This window comes from Hemitrygon akajei, chromosome 15, assembly GCF_048418815.1.
Source record: "Hemitrygon akajei chromosome 15, sHemAka1.3, whole genome shotgun sequence".
NCBI classification, from domain to species: domain Eukaryota; kingdom Metazoa; phylum Chordata; class Chondrichthyes; order Myliobatiformes; family Dasyatidae; genus Hemitrygon; species Hemitrygon akajei.
This window is the reverse complement of record NC_133138.1, coordinates 2,785,437-2,809,198: the sequence shown is the minus strand read 5'-3', so window position 1 is coordinate 2,809,198 and position 23,762 is coordinate 2,785,437. Positions and strand designations below refer to the sequence as shown.

General features: G+C 51.7%; 2 protein-coding genes across 3 annotated transcripts in view; both read left to right on the top strand.

Annotated features, from left to right (window-relative positions):
- LOC140739101 (tyrosine-protein kinase ITK/TSK-like) overlaps positions 1-10,843 on the top strand; it is a 29,065-nt gene extending 18,222 nt beyond the window's left edge. Inside the window, exons 6-9 of the mRNA XM_073067058.1 lie at positions 1,393-1,457; positions 3,401-3,519; positions 4,325-4,482; positions 7,257-10,843. Coding sequence (XP_072923159.1) covers positions 1,393-1,457; positions 3,401-3,519; positions 4,325-4,482; positions 7,257-7,331 — 417 coding nt within the window. The 3' untranslated portion in view covers positions 7,332-10,843. The remainder of the gene's footprint in view (positions 1-1,392; positions 1,458-3,400; positions 3,520-4,324; positions 4,483-7,256) is intronic.
- A 3,187-nt stretch (positions 10,844-14,030) lies between these two features.
- LOC140739100 (cytoplasmic FMR1-interacting protein 2) overlaps positions 14,031-23,762 on the top strand; it is a 156,129-nt gene continuing 146,397 nt past the window's right edge. Inside the window, exon 1 of one of the 2 annotated variants that reach the window (XM_073067057.1) lies at positions 14,031-14,203. The gene's annotated coding sequence lies outside the window, so the exon portion shown is untranslated. The remainder of the gene's footprint in view (positions 14,204-23,762) is intronic. The other variant, XM_073067053.1, reaches the window with a different exon arrangement.

Below are 23,762 nucleotides of genomic sequence, written 5' to 3'. Positions count from 1 at the left end.
GTGCATTCCATGCACCAACCACTCTCTGAGTAAAAAACCTTCCTCTAATATCCCCCTTGAACTTCCCTCCCCTTACCTCAAAGCCATGTCCTCTTGTACTGAGCAGTGGCGCCCTGGGGAAGAGGTGCTGGCTGTCCACTCTGTCTATTCCTCTTAATATCTTGTATACCTCTATCATGTCTCCTCTCATCCTCCTTCTCTCCAAAGAGTAAAGCCCTAGCTCCCTTAATCTCTGATCATAATCCATACTCTCTAAACCAGGCAGCATCCTGGTAAATCTCCTCTGTACTCTTTCCAATGCTTCCACATCCTTCCTATAGTGAGACGACCAGAACTGGACACAGTACTCTAAGTGTGGCCTAACCAGAGTTTTATAGAGCTGCATCATTACCTCTTAAACTCTATCCCTTGACTTCTGAAAGCTAACACCCCATAAGCTTTCTTAACTACTTATCTACCTGTGAGGCAACTTTCAGGGATCTGTGGACATGTACCCCCAGATACCTCTGCTTCTCCACACTACCAAGTATCCTGCCATTTACTTTCTGCTCTGCCTTAGAGTTTGGCCTTCCAAAGTGTACCACCTCACACTTCTCCCGGTTGAACTCCATCTGCCACTTCTCAGCCCACTTCTGCATCCTATCAATGTCTCTCTGCAATCTTCAACAATCCTCTACACTATCCACAACACCACCAACCTTTGTGTTGTCTGCAAACTTGTCAACCCACCCTTTTACCCCCACATCCAGGTTGTTAATAAAAATCACAAAAAGTAGAGGTCCCAGAACTGATCTTTGTGGGACACCACTAGTCACAACCCTCCAATCCGAATGTACTTCCTCCACCATGGCCCTCTGCCTTCTGCAGGCAAGCCAATTCTGAATCCACCTGGCCAAACTTCCCTGGATCCCATGCCTTCTGACTTTCTGAATAAGCCTACTGTCTATAATTTTGTGTACGTCATTCAAATCTCCCCTCAGTCTTCTACATTCCTGGAAATTGAGTTCTAACCTATTCCACCTTTCCCTATAACTCAGGACCTCAAATTCTGGCAACATCCTTGTAAATTTTCTCTGCTCTCTTTCAAATTGTATTGATACCTTTCCTATGGGTAGGTTACCAGAACCACACACAGTACTGCAATACCCAGGGGAAACCCACACAGTCACGGGGAGAGCATGTAGCTTCACCCAGTCAGTGCTGGAGGTCGGAATTTGACCCAGGTCTCTGGTGCTGGGTGCAGCACGTCTACACACTGCACCACTGGACTGCCTGGTTGACCAGTGTTTTCTGTCCGTTGTTGAAGACCATTGCAAGCGTTGGGGATCTGGAATTGTGAACCATTCAGGGAGTGCACAATGGAGAAGTAACCTCTCTCTGCTGTCGTTACAGGCAGCTCGGAACTGTCTCGTTGGAGATTCGCTCATCATCAAAGTATCAGATTTTGGAATGACAAGGTAATGAGAGATTCACAGTGGGTAAGGTCGTCTGCTTCTTTAGCCAAGGGATGGGAAATATCGTTAGACAGAGAATTCATGGATCTACACAAGATTCATATTTATTTGCATCAACAAAACAACAGCAACACAAGTTGAGATTGTTTAACGTCCCGTTCATGGGTTCATTGTCCATTCAGAAATCTGACCACGGAGGGAATAGTGTAGCAGTGCTCATGGGTTCATTGTTTATTCAGAAATCTGATGGTGGAGGGGAAGAAGCTGTTCCTGAATCATTGCGTGTGTTTCTTCAGGCTCCTGTACCTCCTCTCTGCTGGTGGCAATGAGCAGAGGGCATGTCCTGGGTGATGCGGGTCTGTAATGATGGATGCCACCTTTATGAGGCATCGCCTTTTGAGGATATCCTTGATGCTGGGGAGTCTAGTGTCCATGACGGTGCTGGCTGAGTTTATAACTTTCTGTAGCTTTTTCTGACCCTGTGCAGTGGCCCCTCCATACCAGACACGGAGACAACTAGTCAGTGCTGACCAATCATGCACCCTCCCCTCTGCCTCTGTATCTCCCCTTACCCCTCAGTGTACCACTGAGCCACCAGTGTGGGGGGAGAACAGGAGCATCTGGGGAAACCCCACTGTAACAGGGAGAACGTGCAAACTTCACACAGAGGATGGGATCAAAACCGGCTCCCTGTCACTGAGGTACCCTGATTCTACAGCTGGAGGTTCCTGACCCATGGGCCAGAGTGCTCGTTCTTGGCCAACGTTCCACCTGGTGGTGTGGCCTCAGGGGAAAGCAGGTGATACAGTTATTGCTGTGTTGCGGTCTGTGGGATCTTTACATTCCCTGTCGCAGGCTGGCCCAGGAGTGTAGTGCTTAGCATAACTCTATTACAGAGCTAGCGACCCGTGTTGACAGATCAGCAATACAGGCCCTTTGGCCCACAATGTTGTGCTAGCCTTTTATCCTACTCCAAGCCCTTCCCTCCCACTCAGCCCTCCATTTTTCCATCATCCTTGTGCCTATCTGAGTTTCTCAAGGGTGCCATGGTGGTGTAGCGGGTAGCATGATACTACTGCGTCTCAGGGCTTCGGAGCTCGAAGATCAATCATGGCATCCTCTGTAAGGAGTTTGTACGTTCCTCTCAGTTTCCTCCCACAGCCCAAACATTCAGTAGGTTTGTATGTTGCTGTAAACTGTCCTGTGACTAGTGTAGGCCTGTATCAGTGGCTGCTGTATGGGCCGGAAGGGCCTGCTCCACACTTTATCTCAATGAATACATTTGTAAGAAGATGTCCCTAATGTATCTGCTTCGACCGCCACCCCTGGCAGAGCATTCCCACACCCGCCACTCTCTGTTAAAAACCTACCTCTGACATCCCCTCTACACTTTCCTCCAATCACCTTAAAGTTATGTCCCTGTGTGTTAGACATTTCTGCCCTGGGAAGAGGTTTCTGCAGCCCACTGCCCCTCACTCTCTAGGTTTGACCATAACATACAGGAGCAGAATTAGGCCATTCAGCCCATCAAATCTACTCTGCTATTCTATCATGGCTGATTTATTATCCCTCTCAACCTCATTCTCCTGCATTCTCCCCGTAACCATTGACACCCTGACTAAGCAAGAACCTATCAACCTCTGCTTTAAATATACCCAGTGATTTGGCATCCACAGCCATCTGTGGCAATGAATTCCACAGATTCACCACCCTCTGGCTACAAAAATTCCTTCTCATCTCTGTTCTAAATGGACGTCCCTCTATTCCGAGGCTGTGCTGTCTGGTCCCAGACTCTCCATAGCCATCTATCTCGGCCTTTCGATATTTGACAAGTTTCAATTAGATTCCCCGTCACTGTTCTAAACTCCAGTGAATACAGGCCCAGAGACATCAGACGCTCCTCATACGTTAACCTTTCATTCCTGGAATTGTTTGTTTGCCTGAAGGTTTGTCCTGGATGACCAGTACACCAGCTCCTCTGGCTCCAAATTCCCCGTCAAGTGGTCAGCTCCTGAAGTTTTCCGGTATTCCAAGTTCAGCAGCAAGTCCGACATCTGGTCATTTGGTGAGAAGCTCCTGGACCCGGATGGGGGATGTGCAGTGTTGAAGAGGATGTGGGACTTGCGGACAGATTAGGAGAATGGGCAAGAGAGGGCAGATGGAATGCAACATTGGCAGGTGTATGGTCATGCACTCTGTAGAGGGAATAAAAGTGAGAAATGAGGAGAAAATTCAGTATTTAAACCTGAAATTGATAGGTTGTTGATTAGTCAGGGTGTCAAAAGTTAAGGGAGGAGGCAGGAGAATGGGATTGAGAGGGATAATAAATTAGCTGTGATGGAATGGTGGAGCAGACTTGATGGGCCAAATGGCCTAATTCTGCTCCTATGTGGGCATGGGGGGAGGGAGTGGGGCTGGGATGTAGGCAGTGGAGGGGATGAGAAAAGGTTTGAAGGGGAGGGGGAACAGAATTGAGAGGGAGGATGAGGAGGGTGCAAGAAGCTGATGGAGGGGTGTGTAATGGAGCAATGGAGGGGTGTGTAATGGGGCAGTGGAGGGGTGTGTAATGGAGCGATGGAGGGGTGTGTAATGGGGCAGTGGAGGGGTGTGTAAAGGGGCGATGGAGGGGGTGTAATGGGGCGATGGAGGGGGGTGTAATGGGGCGATGGAGGGGGGTGTAGTGGGGCGATGGAGGGGGGTGTAGTGGGGCAGTGGAGGGGTGTGTAATGGGGCGATGGAGGGGGTGTAATGGGGCGATGGAGGGGGGTGTAATGGGGCGATGGAGGGGGGTGTAGTGGGGCGATGGAGGGGGGTGTAGTGCTCTCAGCGGTGGGAGAGCTGCTATTTACCCTCTGGGTGTCTGTCTACAGGGGTACTGATGTGGGAGGTATTCACTGAGGGGAAGATGCCTTACGATAATTGCTCCAACGCAGAGCTGGTGGAGGAAATCGCGGCTGGATTTCGTCTTCACAAGCCGAAGCTGGCCTCCTGCTCTGTCTACAACATGATGACCTGCTGCTGGTTTGAGGTTCATATTGTTTCACTTATTTATTCACAAATGCAACCTTCGGCCCATCCACCTGTACTCTCCAGAAGCCCCGATTTAACCTGAGTCTAGTGACAGGACAGTTTATAATCAGCACATCTTTGGACTGTGGGAGGAAACTGGAGCACCTGGAGGAAACCCACATATACATGGGAAGGAACATAAAAACTTGTTTATACGGGACACTAGATTTGAACTCCGAACTCTGATGTGCAGAGATGTAATAGTGTTGTGCTCAGCACTATGTTACTGTGGTGCCCTGGTGTTGTGAGCAGTAACTCCCTGTCTCCGGGCAGGGAGCAGAGACTCTGTCCTGGGCGTCAGTAGGTGAGACTGAATCTCACATGGTTCACAATTTAGCACTTGGAACATGGAACTTGGGGCAGACTATAGGACAGGATGTACTATAGGACATAATATTACAGCACAGTGCAGGCTCTTTGACCTACAATGTTGTGCCAAACTTTTTAACCTACTCTAAGATCAATCAAACCCTTCCCTCCCACATAACCTCCATTTTTCTATCATCTGTGTACTTATCTAAGAGTTTCTTAAATGTCAATAATGTATCTGCCTCTACCACCTGGCGGGGTGTTTCACACACCCACCACTGTCTGTGTGAAAAAAAAACCTACCTCTGACATCCCCCTAGACTTTCCTCCATTTCCACCCCGGGAAGATGTCTCTGATCTTTGCCTCTTACCATCTTGTACACCTCTAGCCAGTCACCTCATCCTCCTTTGCTCCAAAGAGAAAGCCCTAGCTCGCTAAACCTTTCCTTTGTGTCTGGCATCTTCTCCCTTCCTTTCCAGTCCTGAAGAAGGGTCTCAGCCCGAAACATTGTCTGTTCATTCCCTTCCATAGACGATCCTCTAGCATTGTGTGTGTTGCTCTGGATTTCCAGCATCGGCAGAACCCCTTGTGTTTATGAGCAGAGTTTTCTTCGCCTTTCTCTGATGCCCACCGCCAGGTTAAAGGAACCAGTGCCCGAGGAGGTGCCCTCTCATCCCCACGCATGCTGCAATGCAGCCTGGCCCAGTGCAGCAAGAGTCTGCAAGGCTGCAATGTGAAGTTAATGGGCGGTTCCAGGTGATGAGGGGGTTTTGCTGTGCGCTCTGATGTTTCCTGTGGTTTTGTGCTCTGCTCACACGTAAGCTTTTCACACAGGAAGGCCACTCATTTGGTGAGCAGTGGAAAGTCCCACAGAGTGCGGCGCGACACCCGAAGGTGACAGCGGTGAATAGCGCCTCTCCCTGGTGCGTCAGGCAATGGGTGTGGGAACAGATCCAGAGCGAACGCCTCAGCACCAGGATCCCTGCCCAGTGTGCTCACCCCTCCCTGGCCCAGAGCCTTGCTTTATTTCAGACAGCCATAAAATTTAACTTGAGACTGTCTGCAGAGAGGCTGCCCAGACCACTGATAAAGTCATTGTTCCAAATTTACAGCACCTGCAGTGCCATTTCGTCGCCACCAGCAGGGTCCCTGCTCCCTTCCTCCCACCACTGGGGTGGGGGTGTAGGTGTCATGGTCAGCTGCTCCCATCATAGGAGGTCGCCACGGTCTGGTCCTCCCACCAGAGTGGGCACCACGGTCTGGTCCTCCTACCAGAGTGGGCACCACAGTCTGGTCCTCCCACCAGAGTGGGCACCACAGTCTGGTCCTGCCACCATATGGGTGGAGCTGACACAGCTCCCAGTCCTCCCATCATGGGGGCACTGTGGACCCCCGCCCTGCTGAGGATAGTCTGGGAGGGGGAGGTGAGGGTGGCTAGAGAGGACCCGATTGGGATAAACAGCATTAGGGCAGAGAATGGGAATTTCATACCCCACACACCCAGAGTGGAGGTATCTGTGAAGCAGAGTGAGGATACTTGGTGTGTGATAGAATGATAGAACACTACAGGCCCTTCAGTCCATCTAGTCTGTGCTGAACTGTTATTTTGCCTAGTCCCGTTGACCTGGACCTAGGACCTTCACAACCCATCCATGTACCTATCCAAACCTCTCTGAAATCAAACTCACATCCACCAGTTCCACAGGCAGCTCGTTTCACATTTCACACCCACTGGTGAAGATGTACCCCTCAGATTCCCCTTAACCATTTCACCTTTCACCCTTAGCCCATGACCTCTTGTTCTAGTCTCACCCAAACTCAGTGAAAAGGCCTTCTTGTATTTACCCTATCGACACCTCTCATAATTTTACCCATCACGGGTCTCGGCCTGAAACATTGACTGTACTCTTTCCCATAGATGCTGCCTGGCCTGCTGAGTTCCTCCAGCATTCTGTGCGCTTGTTGTTTAGATTTCCAGCATCTGCAGAATTTCTTGTCCCCCTCATAATTTTGTATACCTCTATGAAATCTCCCCACATTCTCAGAAATAAAGTCCTCACCCATTCAACTTTTCCCTGTAACTCAAGTCCTGGCAACATCCTTGTAAATCTCTGCATTCTTTCCATCTTCTGGCAGCTTTCCTGTAGGTAGGTGACTAGAACTGCACACAGTACTCAAAATTTGGTTTCAATTGAGGATCTGAGAAGGAATGCTTTCATTGGGGGACGGGCTGGTATCCTGAACACACAGCCTGTGGGGTGGGGTGGCTGAGACTCCCACAATATTTGTATCTGCATGAACGTTTGGAGACCTTGTGTAGATTCTGCAAGATGACAAACGTGTCCATGTGGTGTGAGCCTGTCACCTCCAGGACACTGTGACCCACCAGTACATCTAATCTTTCATTTTATCTCCTCGCTCAGAGACCTGAAGAGCGGCCATCGTTCTATGAACTGCTGAATGAGATAAGGGAGCTCTCTGAACGCGAGGACTTGTAAGCAGACAGCGGAGATGGCCTGGCCGCAGAATGGACAGCGCAGTTTGGCTACAGGAACACTCTGAATTCTGGGCGACAGTTACTAAATATTTATTTATTATGTATTAAAATAATTTTGACTTGGGGAATGCTCTCCCGTGGAGGTAGAGCTCTCTGGAGATTTCGGACACAATATCGGTAATGGCGATTGGTAATCTTGGTAGATATCCCATTTGTTACTGAACCTGACTGGTACTGAGGCCAATTGCAGACCCAGAGTGTCCACCAGAGCTGAGCATCGGGAATAAGACCATAAAACATAGAAGCAGAATGAGGCCATTCAGCCCACTGAGTCTGTTGTACCGTTCCATGATGGATGATTCATTCTCCCTCTCCACCCCATTCTCCTGCCTCCTCCCTGTAACCTTTGTTGCTCTGACTAATCAAGAACATATCAAGCCCCATTTTAAATATTCCCAATGAGTTGTCTGTGGTAATGAACTCCAGATTCACTACCCTCTGGCTAAAGAAATTCCGCCTCATCTATTCTAAGGCCGGGCCCTCTGGTCCATTCTCTTCATATCCACTCTATCAAGCCTTTCAATATCTGGTAGGTTTCAACAAGATTCCCCCAAATTTTTCTAAACTCCAGCGAGTACAGGGCCAGAGACATCAAATGCTACTCATACATTAACCCTTTCATTCCCAGAGTCATTCTCAAGAACCTCCTCTGGACCCTTTCCATATTCTCTTAGATAAAGGGCCCAAAATTGCTCCACAATACTCCAAAAGCAAGCAAGTGGACATACTCTGAATCAATTGACAGCCAGACAAAGCAGAAATGATTGCTGACCATTTCCATCCCAGTGACTACATTCCACCCTCCGACTGTAGTGACCAAATGTTCACACTTTGAATAATAAACAGGCCAGTAGATAGAAGTTTGCTTCTGTCGGTCCAGGCATTGAGTATGTGTCCAGTTCTGGGTGGCCCACTATAGGAAGGATGTTGGATAGATTTTTGCACAGTAGGGGAATTAAGGGTTATGGGGACAAGGCAGGTAGTTGGAGATGAGTCCATGGCCAGATCAGCCATGATCTTATTGAATGGCAGAGCAGGCTCAACAGCCAGATGGCTGACTATAGTAGTGATTAACGGGTCCCTTTTGGAATGGCAGGCTGTGATCAGTGGGGTACCGCAAGGTTCGGTGCTGGGACTGTAGCTGTTTACATTATACATTAATGATTTAGATGAAGGGATTAAAAGTAACATTAGCAAATTTGCTGATGACACAAAGCTGGGTGGCAGTGTGAAATGTCAGGAGGATGTTATGAGAATGCAGGGTGACTTGGACAGGTTGGGTGAGTGGGCAAATGTATGGCAGATGCAGTTTAATGTGGATAAATGTGAGGTTATCCACTTTGGTGGCAAGAACAGGAAGGCAGATTACTATCTAAATGGAGTCAAGTTAGGAAAAGGGGAAGTACAATGAGATCTAGGTGTTCTTGTACATCAGTCAATGAAAGCAAGCATGCAGGTACAGCAGGCAGTGAAGAAAGCTAATGGCATGCTGGCTTTTATAACAAGAGGAATTGAGTATAGGAGTAAAGAGGTCCTTCTGCAGCTGTACAGGGCCCTGGTGAGACCCCACCTGGAGTATCGTGTGCAGTTTTGGTCTCCAAATTTGAGGAAGGACATTCTTGCTATTGAGGGAGTACAGCGTAGGTTCACAAGGTTAATTCCCGGAATGGCGGGACTGTCATATGTTGAAAGATTGGAGCGACTGGGTTTGTATACACTGGAATTTAGAAGGATGAGAGGGGATCTGATTGAAACATATAAGATTATTAAGGGATTGGACACACTGGAGGCAGGAAGCATGTTCCCGCTGATGGGTGAGTCCAGAACTAGAGGCCACATTTAAGAATAAGGGGTAGGCCATTTAGAACAGAGATGCGGGAAAACTGTTTCACCCAGAGAGTGGTGGATATGTGGAATACTCTGCCCCAGAAGGCAGTGGAGGCCAAGTCTCTGGATGCATTCAAAAGAGATTTAGATAGAGCTCTTGTAGATAGCAGGGTCAAGGGATATGGGGAGAGGGCAGGAACGGGGTACTGATTGTGTATGATCAGCCATGATCACAGTGAATGGTGGTGCTGGCTAGAAACCTGCACCTATTGTCTATTGTCCTGCTCCTATTTCTTATGTTGAGGATTTGGAGAGGGTGCAGAGGAGGTTTACCTGGCTGCTGCCTGGGTTAGAGGGCAGGTGCTATACCAAGTTGTTTTCTCTGGAGCAGCAGAGGCTGAGGGGACATCTGACAGAGGGTTATAAGATTGCGAGGCATAGATAGAGTAGACAGGCAGTATCTTTTTCCCAGGGTGAAAATGTCTAATACCAGAGGGCATGTAATTAAGATGAGAGGGGGTAATTTCACAGGAGATACGAGAGGCAAGTTTTTTTTTACACAGATAATGTGAAGGCAGAAGAGATTTAGTCTAATTTGGCATAGTGTATAGTACAGTGATTGTGGGCTGAAGGGCCTTTCTGTTCTGTTCTATTCTGTGTACCTGAGCTCCCAGAGATGAACCATACAGTGAACCCCCATCATTATTGGAATGAACAAAGTCTATCTGAGATTTTTTTAAACTAGACTATTTTTCAGATTTCCATAACATCTTGAGTAGGAACTTCTTCACTCGGGGTGGTGAGAGTGTGGAACGAGCTGCCAGTGGAAGTGGTGGATACAGATTCTATTTCAACATTTAAGATTAGTTTGGATAAGTACATGGATGGGAGGGGTTTGGACGGCTATGGTCCAGGATTGGGTCGATGGGACAAGGCAGAATAAGAGTTTGGCACAAATCAGCTGCAGCAGGGAGGTCAGACAACACTGACAGGACTCGGTGAGCTGGGTGACGCTAAGCAGCTCTGCAGTAAATCCAGAGATAACTCCAATCGTGTACGGAGTGACCCACAGCTACAGGGCAACAATGATCAAAGCTTGACATCTCCCAGCAGTGTCCAGGGGAAGAGAGATCCCAAAGCAAGGTTAAAATTTACAATTCTGCAGCGCAACAGGACCCTAAGACCATAGCAGCAGATTAGTCCATTCAGCCCATTGAGTCTGGTCCACCATTCCATCATGGCTGATTTATTATCCCACTCAACCTCATTCTCCTTCTTCTCTCTGTGATCTTTGATACCCTAACTAATTAAGAACCTATCACCTCCACATTAAATATACCCAATGACTTGGCCTCCACAGCTGTCTGTGGCAATGAATTCCACAGATTCACCACTCTCTGGCTAAAGAAATTCCTGCTCACTCCAGCCTTGACTCCCCCACTATAGGAAACATCCTCTTCACACCCACTCTATCCAGACCCTTCAATATCAGTTGGTTTCACTGAAATCCTACTCATTCATCTAAACTCCAGTGTGTACAGGCCCAGAGCCATCAAATGCTCTTCGTACATTAACTCTTTCATTCTCAGTTTAATTCTCGTGAACTCTCTCACACCTTCTCGTGAACGCCAGCACACCTTCTCTTAAAGAGCCCAGAATTACTGTTCAATGTCCTATAGGCTGTATTGGGATGGGAGGGGGCCAAAGACATCCAACAGTGGATTGACCAGACTAATGGTGAAATTGATCAAATCAGTGGACAGGTGGGTGAAAATTTTGGTGCTGATGCAGCATGGGAACTGAACATGGAGTTGGTTAAACAAGGGCAAACCCATCAACACAAGAGATTCTGCCGATGCTGGAAATCCAGAGCAACACACACAAAATGCTGGAGGAACTCAGCAGGTCAGGCAACATCTAGGGAAATGAATAAACAGTTGATGTTTCGGGCCGAGACTGGAAAGGAAGGGGGATGAAACCCAAATAAGGTGGAGTGTGCAGGAGCTGGTGGGTGAGAGCTGAGACCGGGGGAGGAGAGTGAGAGGTGAGACCAGGTGAGGGGGAAGGTGGGTGGGTGGGGGAGAGGGGGGGATGAAGTGAGACACTGGGAGGTGATAGGTGAGACCAGGTGAGGGGTAAGGTGGGTGGGGAGGAGGATGAAGTGAGACACTGGGAGGTGATAGGTGAGACCAGGTGAGGGGTAAGGTGGGTGGGGAGGAGGATGAAGTGAGACACTGGGAGGTGATAGGTGAGACCAGGTGAAGGGGAAGGGTGGGGAGGAGGATGAAGTGAGACACTGGGAGGTGATAGGTGAGACCAGGTGAAGGGGAAGGTGGGTGTGTGGGGAGGGGATGAAGTGAGACACTGGGAAGTGATAGGTGAGACCAGGTGAGGGAGAAGTTGGGTGGGTGGGAGGGGGATGAAGTGAGACACTGGGAGGTGATAGGTGAGACCAGGTGAGGGGTAAGGTGGGTGGGGAGGAGGATGAAGTGAGACACTGGGAGGTGATAGGTGAGACCAGGTGAGGGGGAAGGTGGGTGTGTGGGGAGGGGATGAAGTGAGACACTGGGAAGTGATAGGTGAGACCAGGTGAGGGAGAAGTTGGGTGGGTGGGAGGGGGATGAAGTGAGACACTGGGAGGTGATAGGTGAGACCAGGTGAGGGGGAAGGTGATGAAGTGAGACACTGGGAGGTGATAGGTGAGACCAGGTGAAGGGGAAGGGGATGAAGTGAGACACCGAGAGGTGATGGGTGAGACCAGGTGAGGGAGAAGTTGGGTGGGTGGGAGGGGATGAAGTGAGACACCGGGAGGTGATAGGTGAGACCAGGTGAAGGGGAAGGTGGGTGGGTGGGAGGGGATGAAGTGAGACACTGGGAAGTGATAGGTGAGACCAGGTGAGGGGGAAGATGATGAAGTGAGACACTGGGAGGTGATAGGTGAGACCAGGTGAAGGGGAAGGTGGGTGGGTGGGAGGGGGATGAAGTGAGACACTGAGAGGTGATGGGTGAGACCAGGTGAGGGAGAAGTTGGGTGGGTGGGAGGGGGATGAAGTGAGACACCGGGAGGTGATAGGTGAGACCAGGTGAAGGGGAAGGTGGGTGGGTGGGAGGGGGGATGAAGTGAGACACTGGGAGGTGAGAGGTGGATGAGGTAAACAGCTGAAGTAGAAGGAATCTGATAGGAGGGGACAGTGAACCATGGGAGAAAGGGAAAAGAGGAGGGGAGCCAGTGGGAGGTAATGGACAGGTGAAGAGAAGACGAGGGTTGAAAGGGGAACTAGAATGGGGAATGGAAAAAGGAGGGATGGAGGCCGAAATTACCTTAAGTTGGAGGAACCGATGCCGTCAGGTTGGAGACTAGTCAGACAGATATGAGGCACTGCTCCTGCAACCTGAAAGTGGCCTCATTGTGGCACGAGGAACTGTGGACAGATGTGCTGGAATGGGAATGGGGAGTGGAATTGAAGTGGGAAGCCACCGGGCTTCCTGCCTAAGCTGTCTGAGAAGGGTCTAGGGAGGGGTGGGAAGTCTACAGTTCTGTGTTACCACCCTTTGTACTAATGGAGCCTTTCATGCTTGAGAGAGAGGGACAGCAGAGAAAGCCTCGTGTCTGAGGTGGGAAGATCAGACCAGGGTAGTTGAACATTCTGCATCTACAGAAGTCAGTCACCTGGTACAGGAAATATCCAACTATCCTGTAACTGTTACTATTTCAAATGTCTTCTATTATTAATGAAAGTATTTGTGTATTAAGAGATGAATGAAAAAGTTTGTAAAATGTTTTACGCATTCTGTTCACATTGAAGCATACAGTGAAATGTGTCATTTGCATTAACAGCCAACATTCTGGCACCATGCCGGAGGTTACCCCCAGGACACGAAACACTGTCTAACACTGTTGGGTGTACAGAATGGTGCCCCTGCAGACGTTGCCAGGAGCCTGCGTCCAAAAATCTTTCCTTATAACTCAGGTCCTTCAGTCCTGGCAACATGCTTGTAAATTTTCTCTGTACTCTTTCAAACTTGGTTACATCTTTCCTGTGGGCTGGTGAACAAAACTGCACACAGTACTCCAAATTCAACCTCAACAACTGTGGGAGGGGCTGTCAACCAACCTGCACAGCAAGATCCAGGAGGCAATCATCCTCAGGGTGGTAATCGTGGTCTTTCCTCAACCTAGTGTCTTCACCACTGCCCCTCCTATAGTGACCTTACCTCAGTACTGCCCCTCTTAAAGTACTACCGGCCCTCAGTAACGCCCCTTCCACAGTGCGACCCTACCTCAGTACCTCCCCTCTTAAAGTACTACCCTCCCTCAGTACCGCCCTCCCACAGTGTGACCCTCCCTCAGTACCACCCCTCCCACAGTGCGACCCTCCCTCGGTACCACCCCCACCACAGTGTGACCCTCCCTCAGTACCAAACCCCACAGTGTGACCCACCCTCAGTAGCACCCCTCCCACAGTGAGACCCTCCCTCAGTACCGCCCCTCCCACAGTGTGACCCTCCCTCAGGCCTACCCCTCCCTCAGTCCCGCCCCTCCCACAGTGTGACCCTCCCTCAGGCCTACCCCTCCCACAGTGTGACCCTCCCTCAGGCCTACCCCTCCCTCAGTCCCGCCCCTCCCACAGTGTGACCCTCCCTCAGGCCTACCCCTCCCTCAGTCCCGCCCTCCCACGGTGTGACCCTCCCTCAGGCCTACCCCTCCCTCAGTCCCGCCCCTCCCACGGTGCGACCCTCCCTCAGTCCCGCCCCTCCCACAGTGTGACCCTCCCTCAGGCCTACCCCTCCCTCAGTCCCGCCCTCCCACGGCGCCGCGCAGCGCTCCCTCAGTGCGGGGGTTGTCTGGCCGCCCGGGCCCCGGGTCGAGGGGAGGGAGCGCGTTCCGGAGACGCTTCGCTCGGCGCTGCGGCTGCGGAGCGGGGCGGGGCGGCCATCTTTGGCTTTGTGTGAAGCGGCGGAGAGTGGCAGATCCGCGGGACAGAGGTGAGCCCGCAGCCCGGTACCCGGGCATCCGGAGACCCGCATCCGTACCGCAACCTACCCGCTTACCGTTTGCCCCGGTTCGCATCCCATCCGCAGCGGTCCTGCAACAGCTCCGCGTCCCGATCAACCTGCACCTGACCCATCCGCATCCGCAGCCGCAACCCTCTTGTTTACGCAGTCAATGCGGTTCCCTACATCCCCGGGAAACGGACCGATACTGCGTCCCCAGCACATCAACATCTCGGCACCCCCCATCCACATTCACTTGCATTCCCGTCCTCTCACCTCTCCTGTCATGTGCTTCATCTCATTCCCTCCTACCCCGACCACCTCCCCTATCCCGTCCCCAGTCTCCCTTCTCCTCCACCCCTCCCTCCTCCTGGTGTAGGGTCCAGAGGGGGGCTCACAGAGACGGGGAGGGGTGTAGGGTCCAGAGGGGAGCTCACAGAGACGGGGAGGGTGTAGGGTCCGGAGGGGGCTCACAGAGACGGGGAGGGGTGTTGGGGCCAGTGGGGGGTCACAGAGATGGGGAGGGGTGTAGCGTCCGGAGGGGGCTCACAGAGATGGGGAGGGGTGTTGGGGCCAGTGGGGGCTCACAGAGACGGGAAGGGGTGTAGGGTCCGGAGGGGGCTCACAGAGACGGGGAGGGGTGTAGGGTCCAGAGGGGAGCTCACAGAGACGGGGAGGGGTGTAGGGTCCGGAGGGGGCTCACAGAGACGGGGAGGGGTGTTGGGGCCAGTGGGGGCTCACAGAGACGGGGAGGGGTGTAGGGTCCAGAGGGGAGCTCACAGAGACGGGGAGGGGTGTAGGGTCCGGAGGGGGGCTCACAGAGATGGGGAGGGGTGTAGGGTCCGGAGGGGGCTCACAGAGACGGGAAGGGGTGTAGGGTCCAGAGGGGAGCTCACAGAGACGGGGAGGGGTGTAGGGTCCGGAGGGGGGCTCACAGAGACGGGGAGGGGTGTAGGGTCCGGAGGGGGCTCACAGAGACGGGGAGGGGTGTAGGGTCCGGAGGGGGCTCACAGAGACGGGGAGGGGTGTAGGGTCCAGAGGGGAGCTCACAGAGATGAGGAGGGGTGTAGGGTCCGGAGGGGGCTCACAGAGACGGGGAAGGGTGCAGGGGTTACAGGGACAGGGTGGGGTGTAGGGGCTGGGGATGTGGGGTCATAGAGACAAGGAGAGTTTAAGGGGCCAGAAAAGAAAGGAAACTATAGGCCAGTTCCACTGACCTCAGTGGTGGGGAAGATGCTGGAGTCGATTATAAATGATGTGGTTTTGTGTTTCTTGGAGGCACCTAGTCAGCCGTAGTCAGCATGGTTTCTTCAGGGAAAAATCTGCCTTGACAAATCTGTTGGATTCCTTTGAAGAAATAACAAGCAGGATAGACAAAGGAGAATCATTAGATGTGCTGTACTTGGATTTTCAGAAGGCCTTTGACAAGGTGCCACACATGAGGCTGTTTAGCAAACTGTGAGCCCATGGGATTACAGGAAGGATTCTAGCAAGGATTAAGCAGTGGCTGATTGGCAGGAGGCAAGGAGTGGGAATAATGGGAGCCTTATCTGGTTGGCTGCCAGTGACTATTGGCATTCCACTGGGGTCTGTGTTTGCGACTGGTTCGTTTTACATTGTGTCAGTGATTTCAGTTTTTGAGAAATTGCAGAGGCTACTGAAGGATTTAGACAGTTTAGGAGAATGGGCATAGAAGAGGCAGATGGAACACAGTGTGGGGAAGTGTACGGTCATGCACTTTGGTAGAAGTTAAAAGGTTGATCATTTTCTAAATGGAGAGAACATTCAAAAAAACTGAAGTGCAAAGGGACTTGGGAGTCCTTGTGCAGGATTCTAAAGGTTAATTTGCAGGTTGAGTCTGTGATGAGGAAGGCAAATTAAATGTTAGCATTCATTTCAAGAGGACTAGAATATAAAAGCAAGGATGTAATGTTGAGACTTTACAAAGCACTGGTGAAGCCTTTCTTGGAGTATTGTAGGCAGATTTGAGCCCCTTTTCTTATAAAGGATATGCTGAAATAGAGAGGGTTCAAAGAGGTTCACGAAAATGATTCCAGGATTGAATGGCTTGTCATATGAAGAACGTTTGATGGTTCTGGGCCTGTATTCACTGGAATTTAGAAGAATGAAAGATGACCTCATTGAAACCTATTGAACAGTGAAAGGACTTGATAGAGTGGATGAGGAGAGGATGTTTCCTATGGTGGGGAGTCTAGGACCAGAGGACACAGACAGAGTGGATGTGGAGAGGATGTTTCCTATAGTGGGGAGTCTAGGACCAGAGGACACAGATAGAGTGGATGTGGAGAGGATGTTTCCTATAGTGGGGGAGTCTAGGACCAGAGGACACAGATAGAGTGGATGTGGAGAGGATGTTTCCTGTAGTGGGGGAGTCTAGGACCAGAGGACACAGATAGAGTGGATGTGGAGAGGATGTTTCCTGTAGTGGGGGAGTCTAGGACCAGTGGACACAGATAGAGTGGATGTAGAGAGGATGTTTCCTATGGTGGGGAGTCTAGGACCAGAGGACACAGATAGAGTGGATGTGGAGAGGATGTTTCCTATAGTGGGGGAGTCTAGGACCAGAGGACACAGATAGAGTGGATGAGGAGAGGATGTTTCCTATTGTGGGGGAGTCTAGGACCAGAGGACACAGATAGAGTGGATGTGGGGAGGATGTTTCCTATAGTGGGGGAGTCTAGGACCACAGATAGAGTGGATGTGGAGAGGATGTTTCCTATAGTGGGGGAGTCTAGGACCAGAGGACACAGATAGAGTGGATGTGGAGAGGATGTTTCCTATAGTGGGGGAGTCTAGGACCAGAGGACACAGATAGAGTGGATGTGGAGAGGATGTTTCCTATAGTGGGGGAGTCTAGGACCAGAGGACACAGATAGAGTGGATGTGGGGAGGATGTTTCCTATAGTGGGGGAGTCTAGGACCAGAGGACACAGGTAGAGTGGATGAGGAGAGGATGTTTCCTATAGTGGGGGAGTCTAGGACCACAGATAGAGCGGATGTGGAGAGGATGTTTCCTATGGTGGGGGAGTCTAGGACCAGAGGACACAGGTAGAGTGGATGAGGAGAGGATGTTTCCTATAGTAGGGGAGTCTAGGACCAGAGGACACAGATAGAGTGGATGAGGAGAGGATGTTTCCTATAGTGGGGGAGTCTAGGACCAGAGGACACAGATAGAGTGGATGTGGAGAGGATGTTTCCTATAGTGGGGGAGTCTAGGACCAGAGGACACAGATAGAGTGGTTGTGGAGAAGATGTTTCCTATAGTGGGGGAGTCTAGGACCAGAGGACACAGATAGAGTGGATGTGGAGAGGATGTTTCCTATAGTGGGGGAGTCTAGGACCAGAGGACACAGATAGAGTGGATGTGGAGAGGATGTTTCCTATAGTGGGGGAGTCTAGGACCAGAGGACACAGATAGAGTGGATGTGGAGAGGATGTTTCCTATAGTGGGGGAGTCTAGGACCAGAGGACACAGATAGAGTGGTTGTGGGGAGGATGTTTCCTATGGTGGGGGAGTCTAGGACCAGAGACACAGCCTCAACATAGAGGGGTGCCCTTTCAGAACAGACAAATCTCTTTAGCCAGAGAGTGGTGAATCTGTGGAATTCATTGCCACAGAAAGCCATGGAGGCCAAGTCCTTATGTATATTTAAGACAGTGGTTCTTAATTGGTCAGAGGAGGAGTGTTAGGACCGGAGAGGATTACAGAGGTGGGTAGGGATGTAGGGACTGGAAAGGATTACAGAGACAGGGAGGGGCGGAGGGGTTGGGGGGGTTACAGAGACAGGGAAGGGTGTTGGGGTCAGGGGGGTTACAATGAGAGGGGTGTAGAGGTGAGAGGGGGTGTAGGGGTCAGAGGGGTTACAGTGAGAGGGGTTCTAGAGAAGATGAGAGGGTAGAGGAGTCAGAGGGGGTTACAGAGAAGATGAAAGGGTGAAGGAGACAGAGGTGCTTATAGAGAGGGAGGAGTACAGGGGTTATAGGGACATGAGGGTTTTGATTGGTTTTTACTGATATGGAGGGTTGTAGGAGAGGGAAGGGTATCACAGTTTGGGACAAGCTACAGAATGATTTGAAAGCATCAATATTCTGGGGTGAATCGAGCAGTGGTGGGGGGTGGTTGAAAGGGGAAGTGTTGACTTGAGTTTTCTCAAAATAACCATATGATGGTTTATTTCTGCCGATTAAACCCTGAGCAACTTCGTCACATGTCAGTGTCAGAGCAGTGGAGCTGCCGGCAATGATCACTCTGTCTCTAATGGTCAGTCACTGGTCTGACCAGTCAGGCGACGGACTGGTCTCACCATCTCCCAGCTGTTGCTGATGTGGGGGTCAGTTTAGATTTAGGGTTAGATTTCCCTTCGTCTTCCCCCTTCTCCCACGGTCACTCTTCCTCCGGTCAGATTCCTTCCTCTCCAGCCCTTTACCTTTTCCACCTGTCACCTCCCAGTGTCTCACTTCATCCTCCCTCTCCCCCACCAAACCACCTTCCCCCTCACCTGGTCTCACCTGTCACCTCCCAGTGTCTCACTTCATCCTCCCTCTCCCCCACCAACCCACCTTCCCCCTCACCTGGTCTCACCTAGCACCTCCCAGTGTCTCACTTCATCCTCCCTCTCCCCCACCCACCCACCTTCCCCCTCACCTGGTCTCACCTATCACCTCCCAGTGTCTCACTTCATCCCCCTCCCCACCCACCCACCTTCCCCCTCACCTGGTCTCACCTATCACCTCCCAGTGTCTCACTTCATCCTCCCTCTCCCCCACCCACCCACCTTCCCCCTCACCTGGTCTCACCTATCACCTCCCAGTGTCTCACTTCATCCCCCTCACCTGGTCCAACCTATCACCTCCCAGTGTCTCACTTCATCCCCCTCACCTGGTCCAACCTATCACCTCCCAGTGTCACACTTCATCCACCTTCCCCCTCACCTGGTCTCACCTATCACCTCCCAGTGTCTCACTTCATCTCCCTCCCCCACCCACCCACCTTCCCCCTCACCTGGTCTCACCTATCACCTCCCAGTGTCTCACTTCATCCCCCTCCCCCACCCACCCACCTTCCCCCTCACCTGGTCTCACCTATCACCTCCCAGTGTCTCACTTCATCCCCCTCCCCCACCCACCCACCTTCCCCCTCACCTGGTCTCACCTATCACCTCCCAGTGTCTCACTTCATCCCCCTCCCCCACCCACCCACCTTCCCCCTCACCTGGTCTCACCTATCACCTCCCAGTGTCTCACTTCATCCACCTTCCCCCTCACCTGGTCTCACCTATCACCTCCCAGTGTCTCACTTCATCTCCCTCCCCCACCCACCCACCTTCCCCCTCACCTGGTCTCACCTATCACCTCCCAGTGTCTCACTTCATCCCCCCTCGCCCACCAACCCACATTCCCCCTCACCTGGTCTCACCTATCACCTCCCAGTGTCTCACTTCATCCCCTCCCCACCCACCCACCTTCCCCCTCACCTGGTCTCACCTATCACCTCCCAGTGTCTCACTTCATCACCCACCCACCCACCTTCCCCCTCACCTGGTCTCACCTATCACCTCCCAGTGTCTCACTTCATCCCCCCTCGCCCACCAACCCACATTCCCCCTCACCTGGTCTCACCTATCACCTCCCAGTGTCTCACTTCATCCCCTCCCCACCCACCCACCTTCCCCCTCACCTGGTCTCACCTATCACCTCCCAGTGTCTCACTTCATCACCCACCCACCCACCTTCCCCCTCACCTGGTCTCACCTATCACCTCCCAGTGTCTCACTTCATCCTCCTTCTCCACCCACCCACCTTCCCCCTCACCTGGTCTCACCTATCAACTCCCAGTGTCTCACTTCATCCCCCTCCCCACCCACCCACCTTCCCCCTCACCTGGTCTCACCTATCACCTCCCAGTGTCTCACTTCATCCCCTTCCCCCTCAACTGGTCTCACCTATCACCTCCCAGTGTCTCACTTCATCCTCCTTCTCCACCCACCCACCTTCCCCCTCACCTGGTCTCACCTATCACCTCCCAGTGTCTCACTTCATCCTCCTCCCCACCCACCCACCTTCCCCCTCACCTGGTCTCACCTATCACCTCCCAGTGTCTCACTTCATCCTCCTTCTCCACCCACCCACCTTTCCCCTCACCTGGTCTCACCTATCACCTCCCAGTGTCTCACTTCATCCCCCTCCCCACCCACCCACCTTCCCCCTCAACTGGTCTCACCTATCACCTCCCAGTGTCTCACTTCATCCCCTCCCCACACACCCACCTTCCCCCTCACCTGGTCTCACCTATCACCTCCCAGTGTCTCACTTCATCCTCCTCCCCACCCACCCACCTTCCCCCTCACCTGGTCTCACCTATCACCTCCCAGTGTCTCACTTCATCCTCCTTCTCCACCCACCCACCTTTCCCCTCACCTGGTCTCACCTATCACCTCCCAGTGTCTCACTTCATCCTCCTTCTCCACCCACCCACCTTTCCCCTCACCTGGTCTCACCTATCACCTCCCAGTGTCTCACTTCATCCCCCTCCCCACCCACCCACCTTCCCCCTCAACTGGTCTCACCTATCACCTCCCAGTGTCTCACTTCATCCACCTTCCCCCTCACCTGGTCTCACCTATCACCTCCCAGTGTCTCACTTCATCCCCCTCCCCCACCCACCCACCCATCTTCCCCCTCACCTGTTCTCATCTATCCCCTCCTAGTGTCTCACTTCACCCCCTCCTTCACTTTCTTGTTCTGTCTCCTGCCAACTTCCTTTCCAGGTCTGAAGAAGGGTCTCATTTTGAAATGTCGACTGTTTATTCATTCCCATAGATGCCGCCTGACCTGTTGAGTTCCTGTGGCATTTTGTGTGTGTTGCTCTGGATTGCCAGCATCTTGTGTGTTATCGATGTTTATTTAACTTGTTAGTGGGATCTTGCTGTGCATGGTTGCCTCCCATTTGTCAGCAGACTTTCTTGCCTGGGGTCGAGTGATGCTGGACAAGGTGTGGTGTCCAGGTTAACCCTACTCCTGTCCCTGAGCCGTGCTTCCTCACAGTACCTACCCTTGCTCTCATGTCAGGTACCCTGGAGTTGAGCAGCTAGTCCACAGCCCATCCCTGACACTCTCAGGTTTACCCGCATGTTGTCTGGACTCCTGAGGCCTGTCACCCTTACTGGGGCATAGGCTGCTGGTAGCAGCTCGCCAGAGTCCTCTGTCCTGGGCCGAAGGTGACCAGACCCACGGCTTCTGCTTTCTCCACACCACTGTTCATGCTTTCTGAGTGAAGATCCTTCCTGTCCCAGGGAGCTTCAGTAGCTCTGGATTGTTACGGGATGGGGTTGCAAGCCCCACGTCCAACCCTCTACCTTTCAGAGCTGGCCTTGGGACTGTCCATGTCAGAGTTACAGATTGCCACATCAACAGAACTTGTTCCTCACGAGTGACGGAGTTGAAGTTTTCAATTTGTTGTGTCTGGATCTTCTCCCTGCCTTTTCCATGGAGCTGTCACATAGTAAAGATCCGGCCTTCAGCTGGAGCCTGGGATGAGGAACATGAATTGGTTGTCAGGGTGGTTATCACTGACATATGTCCTGAAATGTGTTCTCTTTTTTGCAGCTGGGATTTGGACTGTCCATGGCGTTTCCCTTGGACTTTAGGGGTCTGATTTACAAGGAGACGCTACATAAGCTAGGAATTTATTTGCTGGAGTGTAGGAGATTGAGGGGTGACCTGACAGATCACAAGGGGTACAGAGTCTTTTTCCCAGGGAGGGGTGCTAAAAACAAGAAGACATCCTGTAGATTTAAGATCAGATGAGAGATTTGCCTCTCTAGTGTTAGGATGGCACAATAACGCAGGGGTCACCAACCTTTTTTGACACAGTGGACCGGTTTAATATTGACAATATTCTTGCTGACAGGCCAACGGGGGGTGTTAAACACAACTAGAATACAGCGATACTCGAAGCAGGTTCCTTATGTTCAGTCTATTCCGCAATTTAGTTTTCGTGGCTATCAGCTCTTGCTTCTGTCCCACTTGCTCATAAAACTCAACAACGGGTTTGTCTGTAAGTTCAGGGTGCTTGGACTCAAGGTATCAAAGCAGCTTTGAGGCAATGAGGCTTCATTACCTTATTAGTCAGCCTCCGGGCCCGAACTCCAGCCTCCCGCCCGCCTGCTCGCCACCAGACGCCTTGGCCAGGTGTGGCTGGTCATGGGTGGGGTGAGAGGACAAGGTCAGGGCTGGACATCCCCGTACCGGGGCCGCGGCGGTCGCAGTCCAGAGAGCGACCAACTAAGCAAGGAGTGCGACAGGGTGCCCCCCCCGCCCCCGTAGGTAGGTAGGATCTATCGGCCAACAAAAGTTTGGCTCGAGGGATGACTTTCAGTAGATCGCAGTGAGGTAGCTGCTCTGCTACTTACGAAACCCTGAGCCTGAATTAGGTCGTCTGCGAATATTTTAGCACCGGGTTCCCCACAAACATTCGGTGTGCTAAACAGGTTTAGAGGCGGCGCCGATCTGTCCGCGCTCCAGGCCAGTAGCAACGGCACTTCTCACCGGCCACCTGAGGCCAACCAGTGATCCCTGGCGCGAGGGTATCACTGTGTTTAGGTGACTGATGACCTCGTGTACGTTCAAGTTCAACAGTGGGCATGACAGGGAATGAGGAAAGGTGCAGCGGACTCATATCGTTTCATATCGCCAAATCATATCGTTTCCTCACGGCCTGGTGGCACATGCTTTGCGGCCCGGTCTTTGGGGACCGCTGTGATAACGTAGCGGTTAGCGTGCCTCTTTACACCGCTAGCGACCGGGGCTCCATTCCATCTCCTGTCTGTAAGGAGCTTGTGCACTCTTCCCGTGACTGCATTTCCTCCCACATTCCAAAGGGTTAGTAGGTTCATCGGCCACATGGGTGTAACTGGGTGGCAGGGGTTTGTTACTATGCGCTATCTCTAAACAAAATAAAGTTAAAAATTTCAAAGGGGGTATTGGGTGCTGTATATTTGGAATGAGCTGTCAGAAACACTGGCTGTGGTGTACGTGTTGGCAATGTTTAAAACCCATCTTAATAGCTATAGGTAGTCTCCAACCTGATAGCATCTACCTTGGTTTTTCCTTTGGGTAATTTTTCTTCCTCTTCCTTCCCTTTTCTTCAATTCCCCACTCTGAACTCTTCTTCTCACCTGCCTGTCACCTCCCCCAGGTCCCCTTCTCCTTCCTTTTCTCTCATGGTCCACATTCCTCTCCTATCAGATACCTTCCTCTCCATCCCTGACCTGTCCCACCCACCTGGCTTCACCTATCACTTTCCAGCTAATCTTCCATCCCTTCCCCCACTTTCTTATTCTGGTGTCTTCTCCCTTCTGTTCTGGTCCTGAAGAAGGGTATTGGCCAGAAACATTGACTGTTCCTTTCCATAGATGCTGCCTGACCTGTTGAGTTCCTCCAGCATTTTATGTGTTGATCTGGATTTCCAGCATCTGCAGAGTCTCTGTTATAGATAACTGGGTGGATGGGGAAGGGGTGGGGGTTTCAA